The following is a 17,067-nucleotide window of genomic DNA, read 5'->3' as shown; positions in this document are numbered from 1 at the left end:
GCTGATATAATGCACAAGAGAGAGACAACTTTAGCACACAGCTTTATTTTATTATATTACAACATTTATAATGTGTATGATCACAGTACTCCTTCCTCTTTAGGCTTTGGCAGAAGGTCTTCATATTTTACAAGTAGAGCCTCGCTAGTTCTGCTACATAGCATCATCCTGTTTATCATTGGGCCTGAAAAATAAACAGAACAAAACAATAAGTATACCATATAGTGGATTGAAACACATGCTACAATTATAAATATAGCATTCAAACTCCTATCGCTTTTGGAAAGACATGGGTCAGATCGTTAAATGAAGAAACATTTTTGGAGCAATCTCTTAAAGTGACACCCATTAAGCTTGCTTTGGATTGAGTAGTATGCACCATAACTATGCCATGCCTCAGCTGTCAGGGAATCAAACCATCTCCACCGTGAACCCAAATATGCAGATGGGATGGCTCTCGTGTTTCTGTCACAGATGTCACCCTAGCAACCAAATTAGAGGGGAGGAGTGCTGCTGACTGACTTCAAACAGCTGTACCGAAGAGGCGCCTGAAGCACATTGCCATGCTGACAAGACTGCCTAACTCCCACCTCACCCATAACACAGGCTAACATCACATAAAAGGGCCGTAACTAGACAATGTCAGCAATGCACAATTCACACCGGTGGTGGAAATAGTGTTCAAATCTCCAACTTCGCAAACTTTCAATTGTTATTTTTGGATTGAAGTGGAGATAAACTATTTCATTCAGGTTCACGGTGACCATTAGTGACTGGGAAAGGAGAATAAGAGACCAAACACTACAGATGCGACAGCGCCTTGTAATGAGTTAACTCTGCTAATGACCACTCAAACTGGTAATTGGTACTAAGGACACGATAACTACAAAGGCGGGTACCTACTATGCTTGCTACTAAGGACACCACTAACTACAAAGGAAGGTAACAACTATGGTTGGCACTAAGGACACCGGTAACTTCAATGGTGGGTACATACTATAGTTCGCATTAAGGACACTGGTAACTACAATGGCGGGTACATAGTATAGTTTGCATTAAGGACACTGAATACTACAAAAGGCGGGGACATACTATAGTTGGCCGGCTTGTGGGAAGAGACATCATTGACGACGGCCTGAATGTTGGCCAGGATTTGCTCTTTGGGCATGTCCAGCTAGAATATAGGAAAACCAGGAATTAATCTTTTAATCTAATTCTAGATTTCAACTCATTTTTGGGTTTAATGGAAATCTGCATCAATGTAACATAAACCAGATTGGTATTCCCAATCTTTTCCAGGTTAGCAGAAAGTAAATACTATCTTGTAAAAGCATTTGAGATATACTATATAGCATTTATATTTAAAAAAAAAATAATTACTTGCACACATCCAAACCACAAAACATAAATAGAACTTTAAAAATATTTAAATGATTTAATATTATCTAAGTTTGGCCTCAACTTTTTACATAATAACCAAGACGTGGCATTCTTAAGGCCGTACCGTGGCAACCTCAGTGATGATGTAGCAGTCTCTCTCCACCAGGTACTCATGACCGGTCTTAAAGAGGTTCAGCATTTTGGGAATGTTCACTCCGACAGTGCCTGGATGTTCACATATTTTATTTCAATGGTTTAATAGATTTTATTTTTCTGATAGAGTACACATATTAGACAAATCAAAAGGCTAACAGACACAACAGATACCATGATCAAACATTCGAAAAATTCTGACCTCTCTTGCTCTTTGGAAACTTCTTCCGTAGCTTGTTTTTTAAAGGGACCAACTTCGGTAGCACTTCTGGCACAGTCACGTAGAAATCGGCTTGGATTTCATCATCTAAAATCTGAGAGGGAGCAATACATAAATGCAGTGAACACATGGACTAGACACAGCAGTGACATTCTGCATTGTAAGAATAACGGAAAATAAAACAAAATCGTGGTTGAAAGCCAGACAAAAGTTACCGAAGCACTATAATCTGGGCAAATCTCAGAGGTTAGATCTGAGCATACTCTCTGCCTATTTACTGACCTGCCCCTTAGAACATCACTCCGGAACCACATTTGTACGGCAGCTTATTGAGATATAAAAGCATCACCAGTCCTTACTGGCCTCTGCAGGTTGGAGGTAGCAGGTAGCGATTCCTCAGTGGAGCCTTACCTTCTGCACAAGCTCCACCCCTCCGGCGTGCGCTGCTCCGTTGGCCAGGGCCAGCTGCGTCTGCTCAGCAGTCTGAAGAGACACCGCAGCAGTATTAATAGGGCTGAGGGGGACGCGAGCGCAATCCACAACACCGCCACCAGCCACCAACACACGTCAAACAGGAACAGGGTCACCCAGAGTGCCGTGTGTACCTGGTACATTTTATAGCATCTAAACTTGATATAAAACCCAACAGTGTGTGAGAACAACAGGACACAGCACAAGCCGATTACATTTACAGCATTCATTCGTTATCTAAATAGCATCATTTAGCCATTTCAAATCAAGCTAAATCAAATGATGTTTTCTTTTATGCTGCCAAACCACTCACCTCTGTAAAAACTATAACTTTGTTTGTTTCCGTCTTGAAAGGATGGGGTAGCTGCATTGTGCTGACAAAAGGATCCACCTTTCTCTGTGAGAGTAATTAAAGACTGATTAAAACCCAGCAGAGCAAATCTCAGTTGCCCTTCAACATTTCACAACGCACAAAGCAAAATCTTCTGAGCACTGACAGCACAGCCAGATTTTTATGCATGTTTAACAAATGTTACAACAACCCCAAGTAATGAATCTTTGATTTCGCAAAGAGTGTTTTCAACAATTATGCATTTCATTGTGAGTTTGGCTTTGGAAATAAGGGCCTTTTCTAAGGGGTTTAGTCACAGGGAAGAAGACCGACTAAGACACAACTGTCAGCTGTTTCCCTACTGACAGGATAATTAAAACACTACAAGCAATGTGCCACTTTTTGAAGTATGTTTTCATGGCATTTTATGGCATCATCTTCAAATACATTTTGATGGCATAGGATCATGAGGAGGATAGATACGCGCACCTGTCATTCCAACTAGCCGTCCAAGATTTGCACTATTGTTACTCAGCTTTAAAGAATAAGCATAGCATCTTATTGTCCAATACAGCTTGATGGCTTCAGACTGTGTGTGACTACTGCTTTGCTCTACTCCTGCTGTTCGTACGTATGTGTGTGTCCACACCGCCAGTGTTGCCAGACCACATCTGAGGCCCCATATCAGATACAACTGTGAAAAAATCATGTTGTAATTCATTTTTGTGATACCGTCTGTGTATTCCTCTTGTTTTGAAAACCCAATCAAGTTTTCTTTCTCCAAATAACATAATGTAACGACTCTTATTTTGTTCCAAATTTGAAAGTCACTTTCCTCACCACGATACCCTACTTGTTAAAAATGCCACCAAGAGATCATAACAGTGTTACTGACAGAGTCTCAGACGACTCAGAGTAGTGAGCCACAACCACAACAAAAAGAAGACAAACAAACAAACAAATAAATAAATAAATAAATAAATACATAAATAAATAAATAAAGTCACTTTACCTTTTTCTCAAGTTTCATGTCCAGTCTCAGGTCTACCAACACGGCCTGATCTGAGGGAGTGAATTCCAGCGTCTGGATCTCCTTCAGCAGGTCCACAGCTGCGCCTGTCTCATGGGATGGTTTGGGGTAGAATCTCAGCAGGTACACATCATCCGTTGGTTCCCAGGCTGAGAAGCCGATTGGCTTGTGTCGACCGGTGTTATCTATTACACGCTGCTTTTTCTCCTTCTTCTCCTTGTCCTCTTCACCTTTCTTTGCCTTGGGTTTGGCCCTGGGGAGAAATTGATTATTTAAATTGCATGAGCTTTATGCAACTGCTTACTGAAAGACTAGTTCCCAGTTCAAGTATAAATATGTTTCACATAACCATATCATACATATAGTAAGACACCAAAGGAGTAAGTTCAGTCCCTCCAGGATCTTGCAGGGGTTTGCTGTGATTGATGCTGCAGGTATTCTCAATTTTAAATTTTAAATTAAATCAATCACAAATAATGCAGAAATTCCATGAGATGCGTTTGTTTTGCAGAAATATTGTAGTACCGAAATTGCAACCCGTAATAGCAACTGTGGGAAATCCTTGAATTTGCGTGAATTGCGAAATTGCAAGGTCGCAAAATCCTGCAGGGACTGAGCAAGGTGGAATTGAGTCATGCAACAAATATACAAAGATCTTCAGAACTTCTAATATCTTATGCCAATCTCTGACATGAGTATGTACAGTAAGTCCTGGCCAAGGATAGGCAACACATCTGACAAAAACATCAGAACTCACTTTGCCGCCGCTGCTGCTGCATACGTCCTGACATATGTCTGCCTTGCTGCATTGTGAGACACCCTTGAGACGCATGGTGCTGTCAGACTCAGTCTTTGGCATCCGGCTAGAACTAGAAGAGCAACAGTCAGATGTTAGCCTCGATGAACTCTGATTAGACGAGGGTAAACTATAGTTCAAGATATAAGCAAACAACACAATAATCCTGTTTGACAGTCAATTTGCGGTAGCTAAACTCATGAACCCGTTCATCAGAGCAGGCATATCAACCTGCCTAGGTGGGTGGGTTAAGTTGAATGTTATTTCTTTTAAATAGAACGGACATTTTCTCACAAATCCTCAGTCTGATTTGGAGTGGGATTGGGAGTGAGACACGCCAGAACCAAATAACTAGTGATGTTTAATTGGCGACCAATACGATTCTTTTCAATAGAGCTTTGGTACGAGCGAAGAGATCGGCATCATACTTGAGAGCCGTTCTGTTAGACAAACTGCCTGCCCTAAATCCACTTCACTCCCCTTTATGTGAACAGTGAGAACCAGTCAGTCACAAAATGTAGACGAGTGAGTAGGATTTGTCCGTAGCTGTTTGTAAACACACCATTCAAAGTTGGCACCTCCCCAGCTTAACGAGAGGGAGAGGGAGAGCAACGGGGTTGAGCGAGCTAGAGAGTGAATGAAGAGAGGTAGTGGCATCAGCGAGAACAAAGCAGTAAGTTAGAGAAATAAAATGTTACTTTCAGATTGTTTCACGGTGGTTACATTCTACAGCACAAATAAATAAAACACAGCCACACGCTCCATCCTCCTGTCTGCTTAGCTGTGGCCTCTCTGCTCTGAGCACGATAAGATCCGGCTCCCTTCAAAGAGCTGTAATTTCTGTGGAGACTGTGTCGAGGGTTTACGAGTCACTGGATGGTTTGCACAGAATCAGTTACACTGACATACCACAGTGGACCACCCGGCAACTATTTAGTTACATTCTATTTAACTGATTTAACATATTTGTATTCATTCATGAATATTTATGAATAGCAACGGATCTGGATCTAATCACCTATTCATTCTCTCTTGGATAAACTGTTTTTGGACAAAACTCCATCTCAATAGTAACTGGTAAATCTGTTTTATAATATTAGATTAGATTCAACTTTATTGTCATTGCACAGAGTACAAGTACTGAGGCAACGAAATGCAGTTAGCATCTAACCAGAAGTGCAAAATCAGAAGAGTGCAGAGTATGTGCAAAGTGGTAATATTGTATACTTATTTGACATTGTACAAATAGATTTTCCTAATATTTTTCTCTCTTTCGACACACAATTTGCTCTGTAATTTTGATTTATTTTTACAGTGAAGCCGACTATACCATGTCCATTGTATAATTTGATTGTTTTAGATTAGTGCAGCATATTACTGCAGGACTCTCCATCTCTGTATAAATGACTGACATACACACAGATAGATAACACATTTACAAAATGTATGTTAACAGCTGAATTGACTGAACATCTCGGAACTGTCCGTGAAATATATAAAACAGCCAACAATAAATACACTGCAGTTAAACGTTAGTTGGGAAACGGTAATGTTTCCTGCTATGTACAGTTGACATGTCGTTATTGCATTGATGTTAGCAAATCTAGCACAATTTAGCGGGCTACTTCCCTGGTAAAAAAATAAGCGCTAGTCGAAGTTTGAAACTGCAAAACTTCATGCACAAATATTCTCATTAGAATCTTAATGGCAATGCACATAACTATTTAAAATCAAGTGTCATCTGACCTCTTACAAGATTCCTCGTGGACGCTGCCATGTTTACGCTTCACGATGTCACATACCGGAAGAGCCGTCTGGGTAAAGAGATTTTACGTTCTGGGTTCCTACTAAACAAATAGATTATCCCGTAGGCCTAAATACCACAAAACCTCGTCATACAATAATTGTTGCGTCAAGCTATCTCTGGCATGTAGGTTGAGATTCCGAAAAATATGAAATATTAATTAGACTGATACGTACAAATTAAAAGATACTTAGCCTAAACTCAAAAACACTTAAACAGACCCCAACTCTACAACGTACAATGATATGGATATATATATGTATAACCCATATTAGATTGTGCCTTTTGGAATACATAAATTAGATTATTAGACCATTCCTTACACTTGTATTCCTTAAATACTAAAACAAAATATGTGAACCCTCAAACTCGTGTCATTTAACTTTCCCAAAGGGTCAATGTCACAATTTTGTTAATATGTTAATGTTGTCTTAAAAAATAACTTTGCCTGGCCGTTTTTTTTAATTAAATATTAGTTATTTGAATGTTCAGGGAATACGTCATGTGTGAATCGTTTTAAACCAGAGTACTTGACGCAGAAGTTTACAGATTTTTTAAATTGTGGGGGAAACACATTTTCCAGTAACGGTAAACTTTTCTTCTTCCCCAGAGTAGTGGAGATGTTGGAAGGGTCTCGGGCGGAAGCCATGACTGTTGTCCTTCCCTCTGCCTCTCAGGAACGTCTACAGGCTGAACGGCACACAGTTCTGCCTGCATGTCTTTGACAGTATTTTTCACGATTCTCCTCACCCACCTTCCGAATGAAGGTAAGTAGGTGAACTTTTCTGTGATATTAGCGGGTTGCTTTGAGACGCTTAATATTTGTGAATTTCATGTAGCTTGTTAGCTAGCTAATTTGTTTACTCCGCCTCCGAGGTTTTTTGGTCAGCTCATAAGAGGGTGTGCGCCGCTGTCTGTCTTCTAACCAAGGCCCATGCATTTAAAGCTGTGTTTACAGTTGATAGTTAAATGTCTAGGTTCATGACATAAGGGACCGTTCTCTACTATTGCGAAACCTGTATTCGCCGTTTACTGAGGGACTTGCTATTTACCCATGTCAGACCTAAAGTGGTCGCGCTGTTTGCCAACCAGCCTGCCAAACTTATTTTTAAGCTGGCCTGCAACTGTTACTTTTGACAGTAGTGTTCTAATCCTACTGTCTGTGGTACTACTCCGTCCCAGAAGTTATGTAGTTTACGGTCAAGAAGTCGTGAGCCATCATAGCGAGCATGTGTGCCATATCGTTGTCATGAGCTGGTGATCACCTATTTCAGTGACATTGCACGTATTGAGGAGCCTAATTTAACATTCTAGCTCTGTCGTAAACCTGCCAGCTCAGTTTCTCCTCATGAAGAGACAGAAAAGTGAAAAGAAGGTCTAAGCCCAACCAGCCCCCTACAAACTTGTTAGGAAAGTTGGAATCTTTATTTCGACACTCTCGTTACTTTGAAATGGACTCCAGAACGTAACATAAGTAGGCATTAAGTCTGACGGGAACGTGAAATAACAAAATATGCAGGAGATTGTCCCTAACAGGATATGTTTCCATGTAACGTTAGATAACATGCAAAACGTTAAGGTTACCCTATGTAACGGTCATCGCCACGTGTTAAATGTGTGTTTGTTGAACACTTGGAAAGGGGGCTGTTGCATGTCGAAAGTAGCCTTATGATGACATGATACATACTTGCTAACAGCTGCAAGCTAACCAGTACCCTCCGTGGTATTTATCGGTACATTTGCGACACCAGCCTGCGTTTTAATCTTCGCCCTGAAAATTCAGGTAAATTGGCATATAGTCCTTTTTAGTATCGTATGAGGCCTAGATCATGATGTACCTTGTCTTCTACCGATAGTATTGCAGGATATTGTTTTTCTAATGTAAGTGTTTTTGATATCGTAATTGTTGTTAGAAATGTTTAAATTCCAACCAGATGATTGCCCAAAACATCCTGTTTAACATTATTTACAAATATTCATGTCAAATGAATTAATGAATAGATATCAAGCAACACCTTCCAGATGACCTATTCATTGTTTATAACCATGTTCTCAAAAAAACACACACAAGGTAGCCCAGGCTGAGTATGGTATGTCAGTGGCTAAAGAGGTCTGTGTTGAGTATGAGCATGTGTTATTATGCAATACACACAGCATTTGCAGTACTTGCTGTATGAGAGAGTCTGCTTGCTGTTTTCGTATTTGGCCTGTGCCTTTACAGTACAAGCACAGGTCATTTTCTGAAGTGTCAGAAAAAATGCTTTATATAGGCCTATTCATGGCTGCAGTGTTACCGTTTGCAAAGCTGACATGCAGGTACAACTAAGTCATGGCAGTCATAAATTATACTCTGGTCAGCGGTGTCCTGTAGCAAAAAGAGAGGAAGGTGGTGCTCTACTTTATTTATACCATGTAGGCCCAACTAGTAAAAAGCCTACTATCCCTCTCTTCTCTCCCCCTAGATTAACAGGTATGCCAAAGGAAAAATATGATCCCCCGGATCCACGGCGATTATACACCATCATGTCCGCAGAGGAGGCGGCCAATGGGAAAAAGTCATATTGGGCAGAATTGGAAATAACTGGTTGGTTTACTTCACATTTACTGTTTTTGCGGTTGATCATGAAACCCATCCATCTTCTGGCACACCTGCGCAACATTAAAGTTGACCACTTTTTCATCGGTCGGAGCTAATCTGACCTTTCCCCTTTTGCTGTTGCTTAGGGCGGGTGCGCAACCTAAGCAGCTCCCTATGGACGCTCACACACTTGACGGCACTGCACATCAACAACAACAACCTGAGTCGCATCCCATCCGACATTGCCAAGCTCCCCAACCTGGTCTACCTGAACCTGTCGTCCAACAAGCTCCGCAGCCTGCCCGCAGAACTCGGCAACATGGTTTCTCTCAGGTAGTCATACATTGTACCGTGTTTTTTTAATCTGGTGTCACACAGGTGCTAGTAAATTTGTAGTTATATTGTTACTATGCATCTTTTTGAAGCGAGGAGTGCGGTGTTCAGGTGAATTGCACTGAATGAAATATGCCCTTTCATGTGTTCTGGTGTTTCTTTTTGAAGAAACCTTTTTTTCTATTCAGAGAAAGAAAAAAAATCAATGTCATAGAGCTTTGATCATAGTCAGTGAAGTTCCTCTTTTAGGACAAGATTTTCATTTTTTCTTCTTTTTTTTTTTTCTTTAGGGAATTGCTTTTGAACAACAATTGTTTACGAGTTTTGCCTTATGAACTTGGGCGGTTGTTTCGCTTACAAACCCTGGGTCTAAAAGGTCTGTGTCATACTGCACATTCTGCAAGAACCGTTGTGTAGGACGTGAATATTTGAATTAATGCATTTTTTTCTGAACCTGATTTGTTTTCTAGGTAACCCCTTATCCCAAGACATCCTTAACCTGTATCAGGAGCCAGATGGTACCAGAAAGCTTTTGAACTACATGCTTGACAATCTAGCAGGTAATTGTTCAGATAGTCTTTCAATATGACATTCATATTTGGACATTTAGAAGAAGGTTTGATGGTTTACAGAAACATTTAATCATTTTTGTATCCAAATCAAGTCCACCCCGAGCAGCTTCCTCAAAGACCATGGATCACTTTGAAAGAGCGCGATCCAATGACTTCCTCAGGTACACACATTCTTTAGTTGTTACATCTCAATTACGTTCAGATTTCTTTCTTTGGAAGTTCCTTTTTAAGTTAACCACGATCACCAATATGATCACGACAGAGTGTGTGTGTCAAACATGGGAGTTACAAAAGGGAACATGGTTGTCTTTTTGTAGACAAATTCTGACATAACTATTGGAAGTGATTCCCTGTCTGACTTTGAGCTCAGCTGCAGTTTGCCCATCCCTATGCGTGGTCCCCCATTGGCTTCTTTGACACACAGTGCCGTTTGCCTCCACAGCTGTGTTCACAGTCATGAGCTACAATGTCCTGTGCGACAAGTACGCCACCCGGCAGCTGTATGGATACTGCCCCTCCTGGGCCCTCAACTGGGAGTACAGGAAGAAAGGCATCATGGAGGACATCACCAACTGTGATGCTGACATCATCAGTCTGCAGGTAGCTGGCCTTGACAAGTTGTTTAAAGCACTGAGTGTAATATTAACTGGGCACACAGAAAGGGTTTTCTCAAGTCTGGTGTGTTGTGCAGTATTCTGCTACCATCTGCCGTTTTTTTTTTGTGTGTTGTTTTGCACCGCACACACCCAATACATTTTTACACATTAAAAATATGCATTGATTACATTTCGCAGTGACTTTAGTTCAGAGAAACATACACAGTAGGATAGTCTGTATGCAGTAGAATTTTCTGTAGACTGTTCTGTATTTTTGTATCCTGTTCTTGGTATAAATGCTGTGGCTGTGTTCTGAGCGAAGGTTGGTTGCAGACATCTTTTGTCTTCCCACAGGAAGTAGAAACGGAACAATACTACACCCTCTTTCTGGAAACACTAAAGGAGCGTGGATATGACGGGTACTTCTGTCCAAAGTCTCGTGCCAAACTGGTGTCGGAACAGGAGCGCAAGCATGTGGATGGTTGTGCTGTGTTCTTCAAAACTGAGAAGTGAGTGGAACCAAAGATGAAGGCTCCACTCCTCTAGAACATGTTTTCACATTTGGTTTCTCAACCCATTCCTATTTTTTTTTTTTTTCTTCCCATAGGTTTTCCCCGGTGCAGAAACACACAGTTGAGTTTAATCAGGTTGCCATGGCAAACTCTGAGGGCTCAGAGGTCATGCTGAACCGCGTTATGACCAAAGACAACATTGGTGTCGCTGTTCTGCTGGAGGTCAAAAAAGAGCTTTTCTCTGACGGTAAGGGATTTGTACAATACCATGGCTCTGAGAATACCATGTGTTGAGTGTTTGTATTTCCTTTGTGTGATGCTGCAGTGATAACATTTTACCAGTAGGTGGCAGTCTCAGACTTAAAACAAAAAAGAAAGCCAGCTCGGTAAACAAATTACTTTTTCATTCACCAAATGGTACACAATGCTGTAAGTAACTGTAAAATGGCAAACCTTTATTTTTATGGTTACCAGTTGTTTCTAACTAAAATTAGTTGAAAGGTTTTGTTGTTATATGTAGGTACTAATCAAAGCTACAAGAATGAAATTAAATATATAGACATAAACATAATCATACATTAAACAAAAAATTCATATGCAGAGGACATACACAGTGACCGATATACAGACACCTGACTGACCACTTGATTTTCCTGTAGGTATGAAGTCCTCACAAGAGAAACAGCTCCTCCTGGTGGCCAACGCTCACATGCACTGGGACCCGGAGTTCTCGGACGTGAAGCTGATCCAGACCATGATGTTCCTGTCCGAGCTGAAGAGCATCGCCGAGAGGGCCTCGTCATCCATGGCCTCGGACTCCCCGACCTCAGAACCAGGCGTCATCCCCATCGTCCTCTGTGCTGACCTCAACTCCCTGCCAGACTCTGGTATGTTATGGCTACTCAGTAGACTGCACAAATGCTTGAGCTGAAATGTGTGCACAGGTTGAGCCAATCATTATATAAATATACCAGAGAAGGGATATACCCAATGTAAGACCTTAGCACCATGTGGGCTCACAGTCCTGGGTCTTCACTTAAAACAGATACACTGTGTGTTAGTGGCTTTAGTCAAATATAATACTGGGGTAAAGTAGAATATAGTGCAGTGAAAATGTGAAATACTTTTTGTCATTTGGGTTTTTAAAGGTGTTGTGGAGTATTTGAGCAGTGGGGGAGTAGCGGACAACCACAAGGACTTTAAGGAGCTGCGTTACAGCGAGTGTCTGACCAACTTCAACTGCAACGGCAAGACTGGGAAGTCAGACGGCAGCATCACGCACAGCTTCCAGCTGAAGAGCGCCTACGAGAGCAACCTGATGCCTTTCACCAACTACACCTACGACTTCAAGGTAGGAAGGAGTTTGCTGATATCACAGGTTACTTTAGTCAGTTTAGGAAAAGTGTTAGCATATTTAATGAATTCTGTTAACCATAACATATATGACATAGAAAGTTGTGCCAAGAGATCCTAAAATCACACAGCGCAAACAGGGAAAACAAAAACAAACCTAAAGAAAGACAAGCGAAACATAGAAAAGACAAGAGAACCAACAACATCAATAGATAGGACTCAATGTGTTCTGAAGCTGCTGTGCTCCAACCATCTCTTGCTTTCTTCACCCTTCCTGTCCCCTACTCTGGGTCCTCCTGCAGGGCGTGATCGACTACATCTTCTTCACCAAGACCCACATGAGCGTGCTGGGCTTGCTGGGCCCGCTGGAGACCCAGTGGATGATGGACAACTGCATCACTGGCTGCCCGCACCCCCACATCCCCTCCGACCACTTCTCCCTGCTGGCCCAGCTGGAGTTACACCCACCCCTGCCCCCCCTCAACGGCCTACACCTGACCGTCCACAGGTAGCGCGGATCCCACCCCTCCCCCTCCCCCACAACTCCTCCCAACCAACCCTTCCTTATGCTCAGTGCCACCCCACCTCCCCATAACTCCTTTTTGTTGACAATACCACCCAAACCCCACCACTGAACAGCCATACCATCAGAAACTCAGTCACACACACTTACTCTGTGGGAGTGAAGTAATTTGCCTACTTTTGCTCCCTTTATTTGCACAAGATTGTAACTTTTTTCCATTTGGGGAGGGAAAAAAAAAGATTAAATGCTTGATACCAAATTAGGGTTGGGATCTCCTCACTTATCAGACATTTTGCTGTAGACAACAAAGTAAGACTTGTCGATCACTGATTTGATATGGTTTAAAACCATGCACATTTCTACACTGAGGATGAGTAGACCTTGTGATCTGTTTCAGTCTAGTCTGGATGACATGACCAAGCCACTCACTGAAGGAAGTCACCTAATAGGTTTTTTTTTTAAATGTGTTGGCATTCAGTCAAGGCCTTTAACAGTTAAATGTTCTTCTCTCCAAGTCCCAACCCTTCCCCACTTTCCTCCTAATGAATTTAGCTTTCCGTGTTTTGGTTTTGAGTGGAAATGTTTTTAGGTCAGGGCAACTGCTGTTACAGTGGAAGTTCGACTTTCTTTATGTGTGTGTGTGATCTCTTCATTGTGCAATGTTAAAACATTTCATCCACCGTTGGTATTTAACAGTATGAACCCTGCTCCTATTTGTGGTTGCCATGGAGATTAAACAGGATCCCAACCCTCTTGACTAAAACCCAGTTTTTGTTTGTGGCTTTTCTGTGTTTGTACTTTTCTGAGGGTGTCCTAATAACTGCTTGGCCTTTGATTTGCTTGGCATCTTTGTGCTACTTACTTCTGGCCGATATTGTTGGCTTTATCACTACTGGAGTGTTTCCTTTGGGAGCAAATTCCAAACCTTGCCCCCACTGACAGCTGTTGCTTAGATGGTAATGGTAAATGGACTCTATTTATTTATAGCACTTTTCTACTCCTAAAGCACTCAAAGCGCTTTACAGATGAATGCCTCAGAGATCTACCCATTCATACACCGATGGCAGAGGCTACTATCTAAGTTGCCAACCTGCACATCGGGAGCGGTTGGGGGTTCAGTCTCACTTCAAAACTTGGTGAAGAGGAGTCGGGATCGAACTAGCAACCTTCCGGTTGCTAAACGACTTTTCCGCCTCCTGAACCTCTATCACTTCCAAAAAAAAGAAAGAGAAACACAGAACTTAAAGAAAATGAGTATGGCCTGAGAGTTCCAGAAGCTTCTAATTGACTCACATCAAATGTTTGTCCGTTACCAGGCTACATGGCTCTCTCATTCTCTTTTGCCCAATCACTGTAGATTTCCATGCTCGGCTATCATTACGTTGCCCAACCTATCTAGTTTGTCCCTCTGTGAGATTATTTGAAATCAGGATGGCAGTGCCCTTTATGATTGGACAGTGCAGGTTATTTACTAAGGAGCTCAAAATAAATTTCACATCCATTTTGTTTAATTACATAATGTTAGCAGTCAGTCTGTCAATCATCAACTTCTCATACATTACAGAAAACAAAGAGCATGTTAATGGTTCTTCAAACACATTGCATGTAATCACAGCATTTGTGAAATATGTGAGTAAGGTACTGGGATTGTAGTGTGGATTGTGGTTGAGAGACCTATGCTAGGCTACATGTAGTGTTGTGATTTTGATAGCCTAAAGTAGGTTTTTGATTATTTTTATTTCTAGAATGATAAATGATATTTGTGAAATGGCTTTTTGTGGTGTGCACTGCTTGTATGCCAAAATGAGAGGCTTTTGCTTACACACTCTTATAAGTGAATTTTGTATTTCTTGATTAACTCTTGTTTGAATAAGCTAAGTGCAACACAATCCTCCTTACATTTAACCTCTCCTTAGACACCTGTTACTTGAGAAGACTTGTCAGTAGTAACACATTTTTCGGAGGCGCATAGATTTCCATTTTTCCCCTATCTTGTACATCAAATATCTGTTTTGTCAACTGGTTAAAGGTTTCTTTGGAAAATGAAGGTAATCCAGAGCCCACATTATTATAATGACAGCCTTAGTCAACACCGTTTAACCTCACCTAAAGAGATGAGCTGTGTATTATTCACAGCAAGCACATCCATCTGAGGTGACAAGTAGGAATCACAATGGAAAGAACCAACCCACCCACCCACCTCGGGTTTGATGAGCGCATGTGGTGGCCTTTTCCTCCCCTCCACTTCCTCTGAGGAGACATACACTCAAAGGTCACCCGAGCTTTTACTCACATAGAGTATGCACGAAGTTCAGCCAAGAGAGCACATGAGATTTGCATTCAGAATGGCAACTCGTGTTGGAAAATTGAACTCAGAACAGCCTTTCGTGCTGCAGAGTGGGATGCTCACTCACCCCTTTTTCATGTCTCCTTTCCCTTTTTCACTGGTATATGACTAATGTGCCTAACATGGCCATTGTGGCGCCCCTTTCAGAATGTACATTTCGTGTGGCAGCATACGAGTCTGATTGCAGAGGAATAAACCAGATTAGTCAATGAATGTCAGTGCATCAGTGCATTGTGTGATTGCTTTGGGAAACTAAAGACACTTCTTCTGTTGCCACATCAGATGTGTCTCTAATGCCTTGCGCCTGGTGTTTAATCACATAATTAACATTTAACATGCATTCACGCTGCAATGTGGCCATCCACTTTTGAAGTCTAATCACAGAAGTCGTAGGCAAATTCTGAAATAGCATGTGCACTTTTTATGGCTATATAAACACAATTCTGTGTGCATACGGACTGTTTTGTTAAAGGTGAGGATGCCCCCCCACTGTCCGCTCGCTGCGTGTACCGTGTGGTGACTTTTGTCCAGACCTGTGCCTAGTTTGTACTGTCTCTTCAACAGCAGCACTGCCTGTGACTCTCAGAAGCTCAAAGACTAGACCTTCAGCTCCAGAGCTCCAGCAGAGCGCTCCCTTCCCCTCTGTGTGTCCTCTTGTCTGCCCAGCACCAGCAACAAGCTGTCGGGGCTGAGGTCTCCCACAGTGGAGCCGGTCCGATAGGAAGCTCCGCTGCCTGCCACGGTCTCCCTTGGGTTTCGCGCCACAGTTAGGCGATCATCTAGATCCACTACTGCTGCACTGCTGCCATTTGCTGCCATAGCCCCCCCGAAAAGCCAGCTTTTACGTTCTCCGACCTGACCCCCTTCTCCCCCCACACCCACCCCCATCTCAAGCGTCACCGATGGCACAGCTCTTCACGCTGACTGCAGGAGCACCTGGACCTCCTCTCTCCATTTCTCCTTCTCGAGAGCATGTGCATCAGTGGTGAAGAGTTAAAGATCAGCACGTGACGGCTTTTCGAAGTGAGATGTAACGAGTGTGTCAGGCTTTATCCCAGCATTGTGTCTGTTGAAGGATAAGTCATTTTGTTGTTTTTTTGTTTTTAAAAACCCAGATTTCTTTTGTACCTTTACATGTGGATATCCTCTGGGCAAAGAACTGTCACTAAAACTGTCAGTGTTCTTCACCCGTTATGATCGATCATGTCAGTTAGTCAGCACCCCTATAGACGAACATGGTGAATTGCATTACAATGAGTTAAAAAGTCAGTTTGGGAGAAGCAAAGTTGTGTCTCTGATATGTGTCTGATATGAGTTTTTAAACACTATCTGGTTATCAACCTGAAGCACAGCCCTTATCAATGGCTCCTTAATCAACAGAATTTTTTTGGTTTGTTTTTTTTGCAAAATGCAGTAAAAACAAAACCTTTTAATTATAGTCTCAAATGAACTCGATGTAACAACTGGTGTATAAATCACTTTATGGATTAGGAACTCTTGGTCTTTTCAAAAATGAAAACAATTATAATATTAAATGATCTAATGGTGTTCACATCCATACATTGCTACACTGGCTAGCACGGTGTGCAGCAGCTCCAGTGGCCCAGCCTGTTGTATGGTGTGGTGCTGAGCTGAATGAGTGGCAAGAGGGGCACTCCTTGAACACTCACTCTGCCTTCTCAATGTCAATGTGAACTCCAACCACAGATGTTTCAAGTGCTGACTTTTTATATATGACACATCAAATTGTTTTGAATGATCAAGTTATGGATCACACACTGCAAGGACAATGTCCGTCATTGTCCCCTGTCATGAAGGCAATAAAATTGTCTTTGTAAAAAAAGAAAAAAAAAGTCTGTTGTTATGTGTGCTTCTTTTTTCAAAAGCTATTGCAAGGAGAATTCCTAGAAGTAGAATGACTGACCACCGCTGACATCAAGCACGCCACAGGTTTGAGAACATGTTTAAAATGAATACTGCAATAATGCATTTCTGGACTTCTCTGGCTCTCACACACCTTTTATAGATAAAATCTCAATCAAATTGTGATGATCTAACACAACCCCCT

The 17,067-nt window shown here is 41.8% G+C and overlaps 2 protein-coding genes across 4 annotated transcripts; one reads left to right on the top strand and one right to left on the bottom strand.

Annotated features, from left to right (window-relative positions):
- Positions 1–29: 29 nt before the first annotated feature.
- Positions 30–6,239, bottom strand: mrpl1 (mitochondrial ribosomal protein L1). The gene is made up of 9 exons (XM_012828627.2): positions 6,128–6,239; positions 4,343–4,454; positions 3,568–3,838; positions 2,538–2,621; positions 2,165–2,236; positions 1,736–1,847; positions 1,505–1,605; positions 1,093–1,174; positions 30–184 (listed from the first exon to the last, which is right to left on the bottom strand). The coding sequence occupies exons 1-9, from the start codon at positions 6,156–6,158 to the stop codon at positions 81–83; spliced, it is 969 nt and encodes a 322-aa protein (XP_012684081.1). The 5' UTR covers positions 6,159–6,239; the 3' UTR covers positions 30–80.
- Positions 6,240–6,784: 545 nt separating this feature from the next.
- On the top strand, positions 6,785–16,852 carry cnot6l (CCR4-NOT transcription complex, subunit 6-like). 3 transcript variants are annotated; one of them, XM_031570639.2, is made up of 13 exons: positions 6,785–6,952; positions 8,648–8,769; positions 8,910–9,096; positions 9,387–9,472; positions 9,567–9,656; positions 9,761–9,829; positions 10,111–10,268; positions 10,619–10,773; positions 10,872–11,023; positions 11,436–11,663; positions 11,925–12,127; positions 12,432–12,637; positions 15,567–16,852. In XM_031570639.2, exons 2-13 carry the CDS (start codon positions 8,658–8,660, stop codon positions 15,598–15,600), a joined length of 1,680 nt encoding a protein of 559 aa, XP_031426499.1. In that variant the 5' UTR covers positions 6,785–6,952; positions 8,648–8,657; the 3' UTR covers positions 15,601–16,852. The 3 variants fall into 3 exon arrangements, with proteins under 3 accessions (XP_031426499.1, XP_012684080.2, XP_031426500.1); XM_012828626.3 differs by having other exon boundaries at positions 15,564–16,852; XM_031570640.2 differs by having other exon boundaries at positions 12,432–16,852.
- The last annotated feature ends 215 nt before the right edge of the window (positions 16,853–17,067 follow it).

The sequence above is a fragment of the Clupea harengus genome, chromosome 7, assembly GCF_900700415.2.
Source record: "Clupea harengus chromosome 7, Ch_v2.0.2, whole genome shotgun sequence".
NCBI classification, from domain to species: domain Eukaryota; kingdom Metazoa; phylum Chordata; class Actinopteri; order Clupeiformes; family Clupeidae; genus Clupea; species Clupea harengus.
Note: the sequence above shows the minus strand (reverse complement) of the source record. Positions and strands in the feature narration are given on the sequence as shown.

Excerpts from the sequence above, each read along its gene's own strand:
- mrpl1 (XM_012828627.2), bottom strand. The coding sequence starts at position 6,158 with ATGGCAGCGTCCACGAGGAATCTTGTAAGAG. Across the intron at positions 3,839-4,342 it reads GCAGCAGCAGCGGCGGCAAA|GGCCAAACCCAAGGCAAAGA; the intron begins GTGAGTTCTGAT and ends ATTTCTCCCCAG. Across the intron at positions 2,622-3,567 it reads ACATGAAACTTGAGAAAAAG|AGAAAGGTGGATCCTTTTGT; the intron begins GTAAAGTGACTT and ends TTACTCTCACAG.
- cnot6l (XM_012828626.3), top strand. The coding sequence starts at position 8,658 with ATGCCAAAGGAAAAATATGATCCCCCGGATCCACGGCGATTATACACC. Across the intron at positions 10,269-10,618 it reads CTGACATCATCAGTCTGCAG|GAAGTAGAAACGGAACAATA; the intron begins GTAGCTGGCCTT and ends GTCTTCCCACAG. Across the intron at positions 10,774-10,871 it reads GTGTTCTTCAAAACTGAGAA|GTTTTCCCCGGTGCAGAAAC; the intron begins GTGAGTGGAACC and ends TTCTTCCCATAG.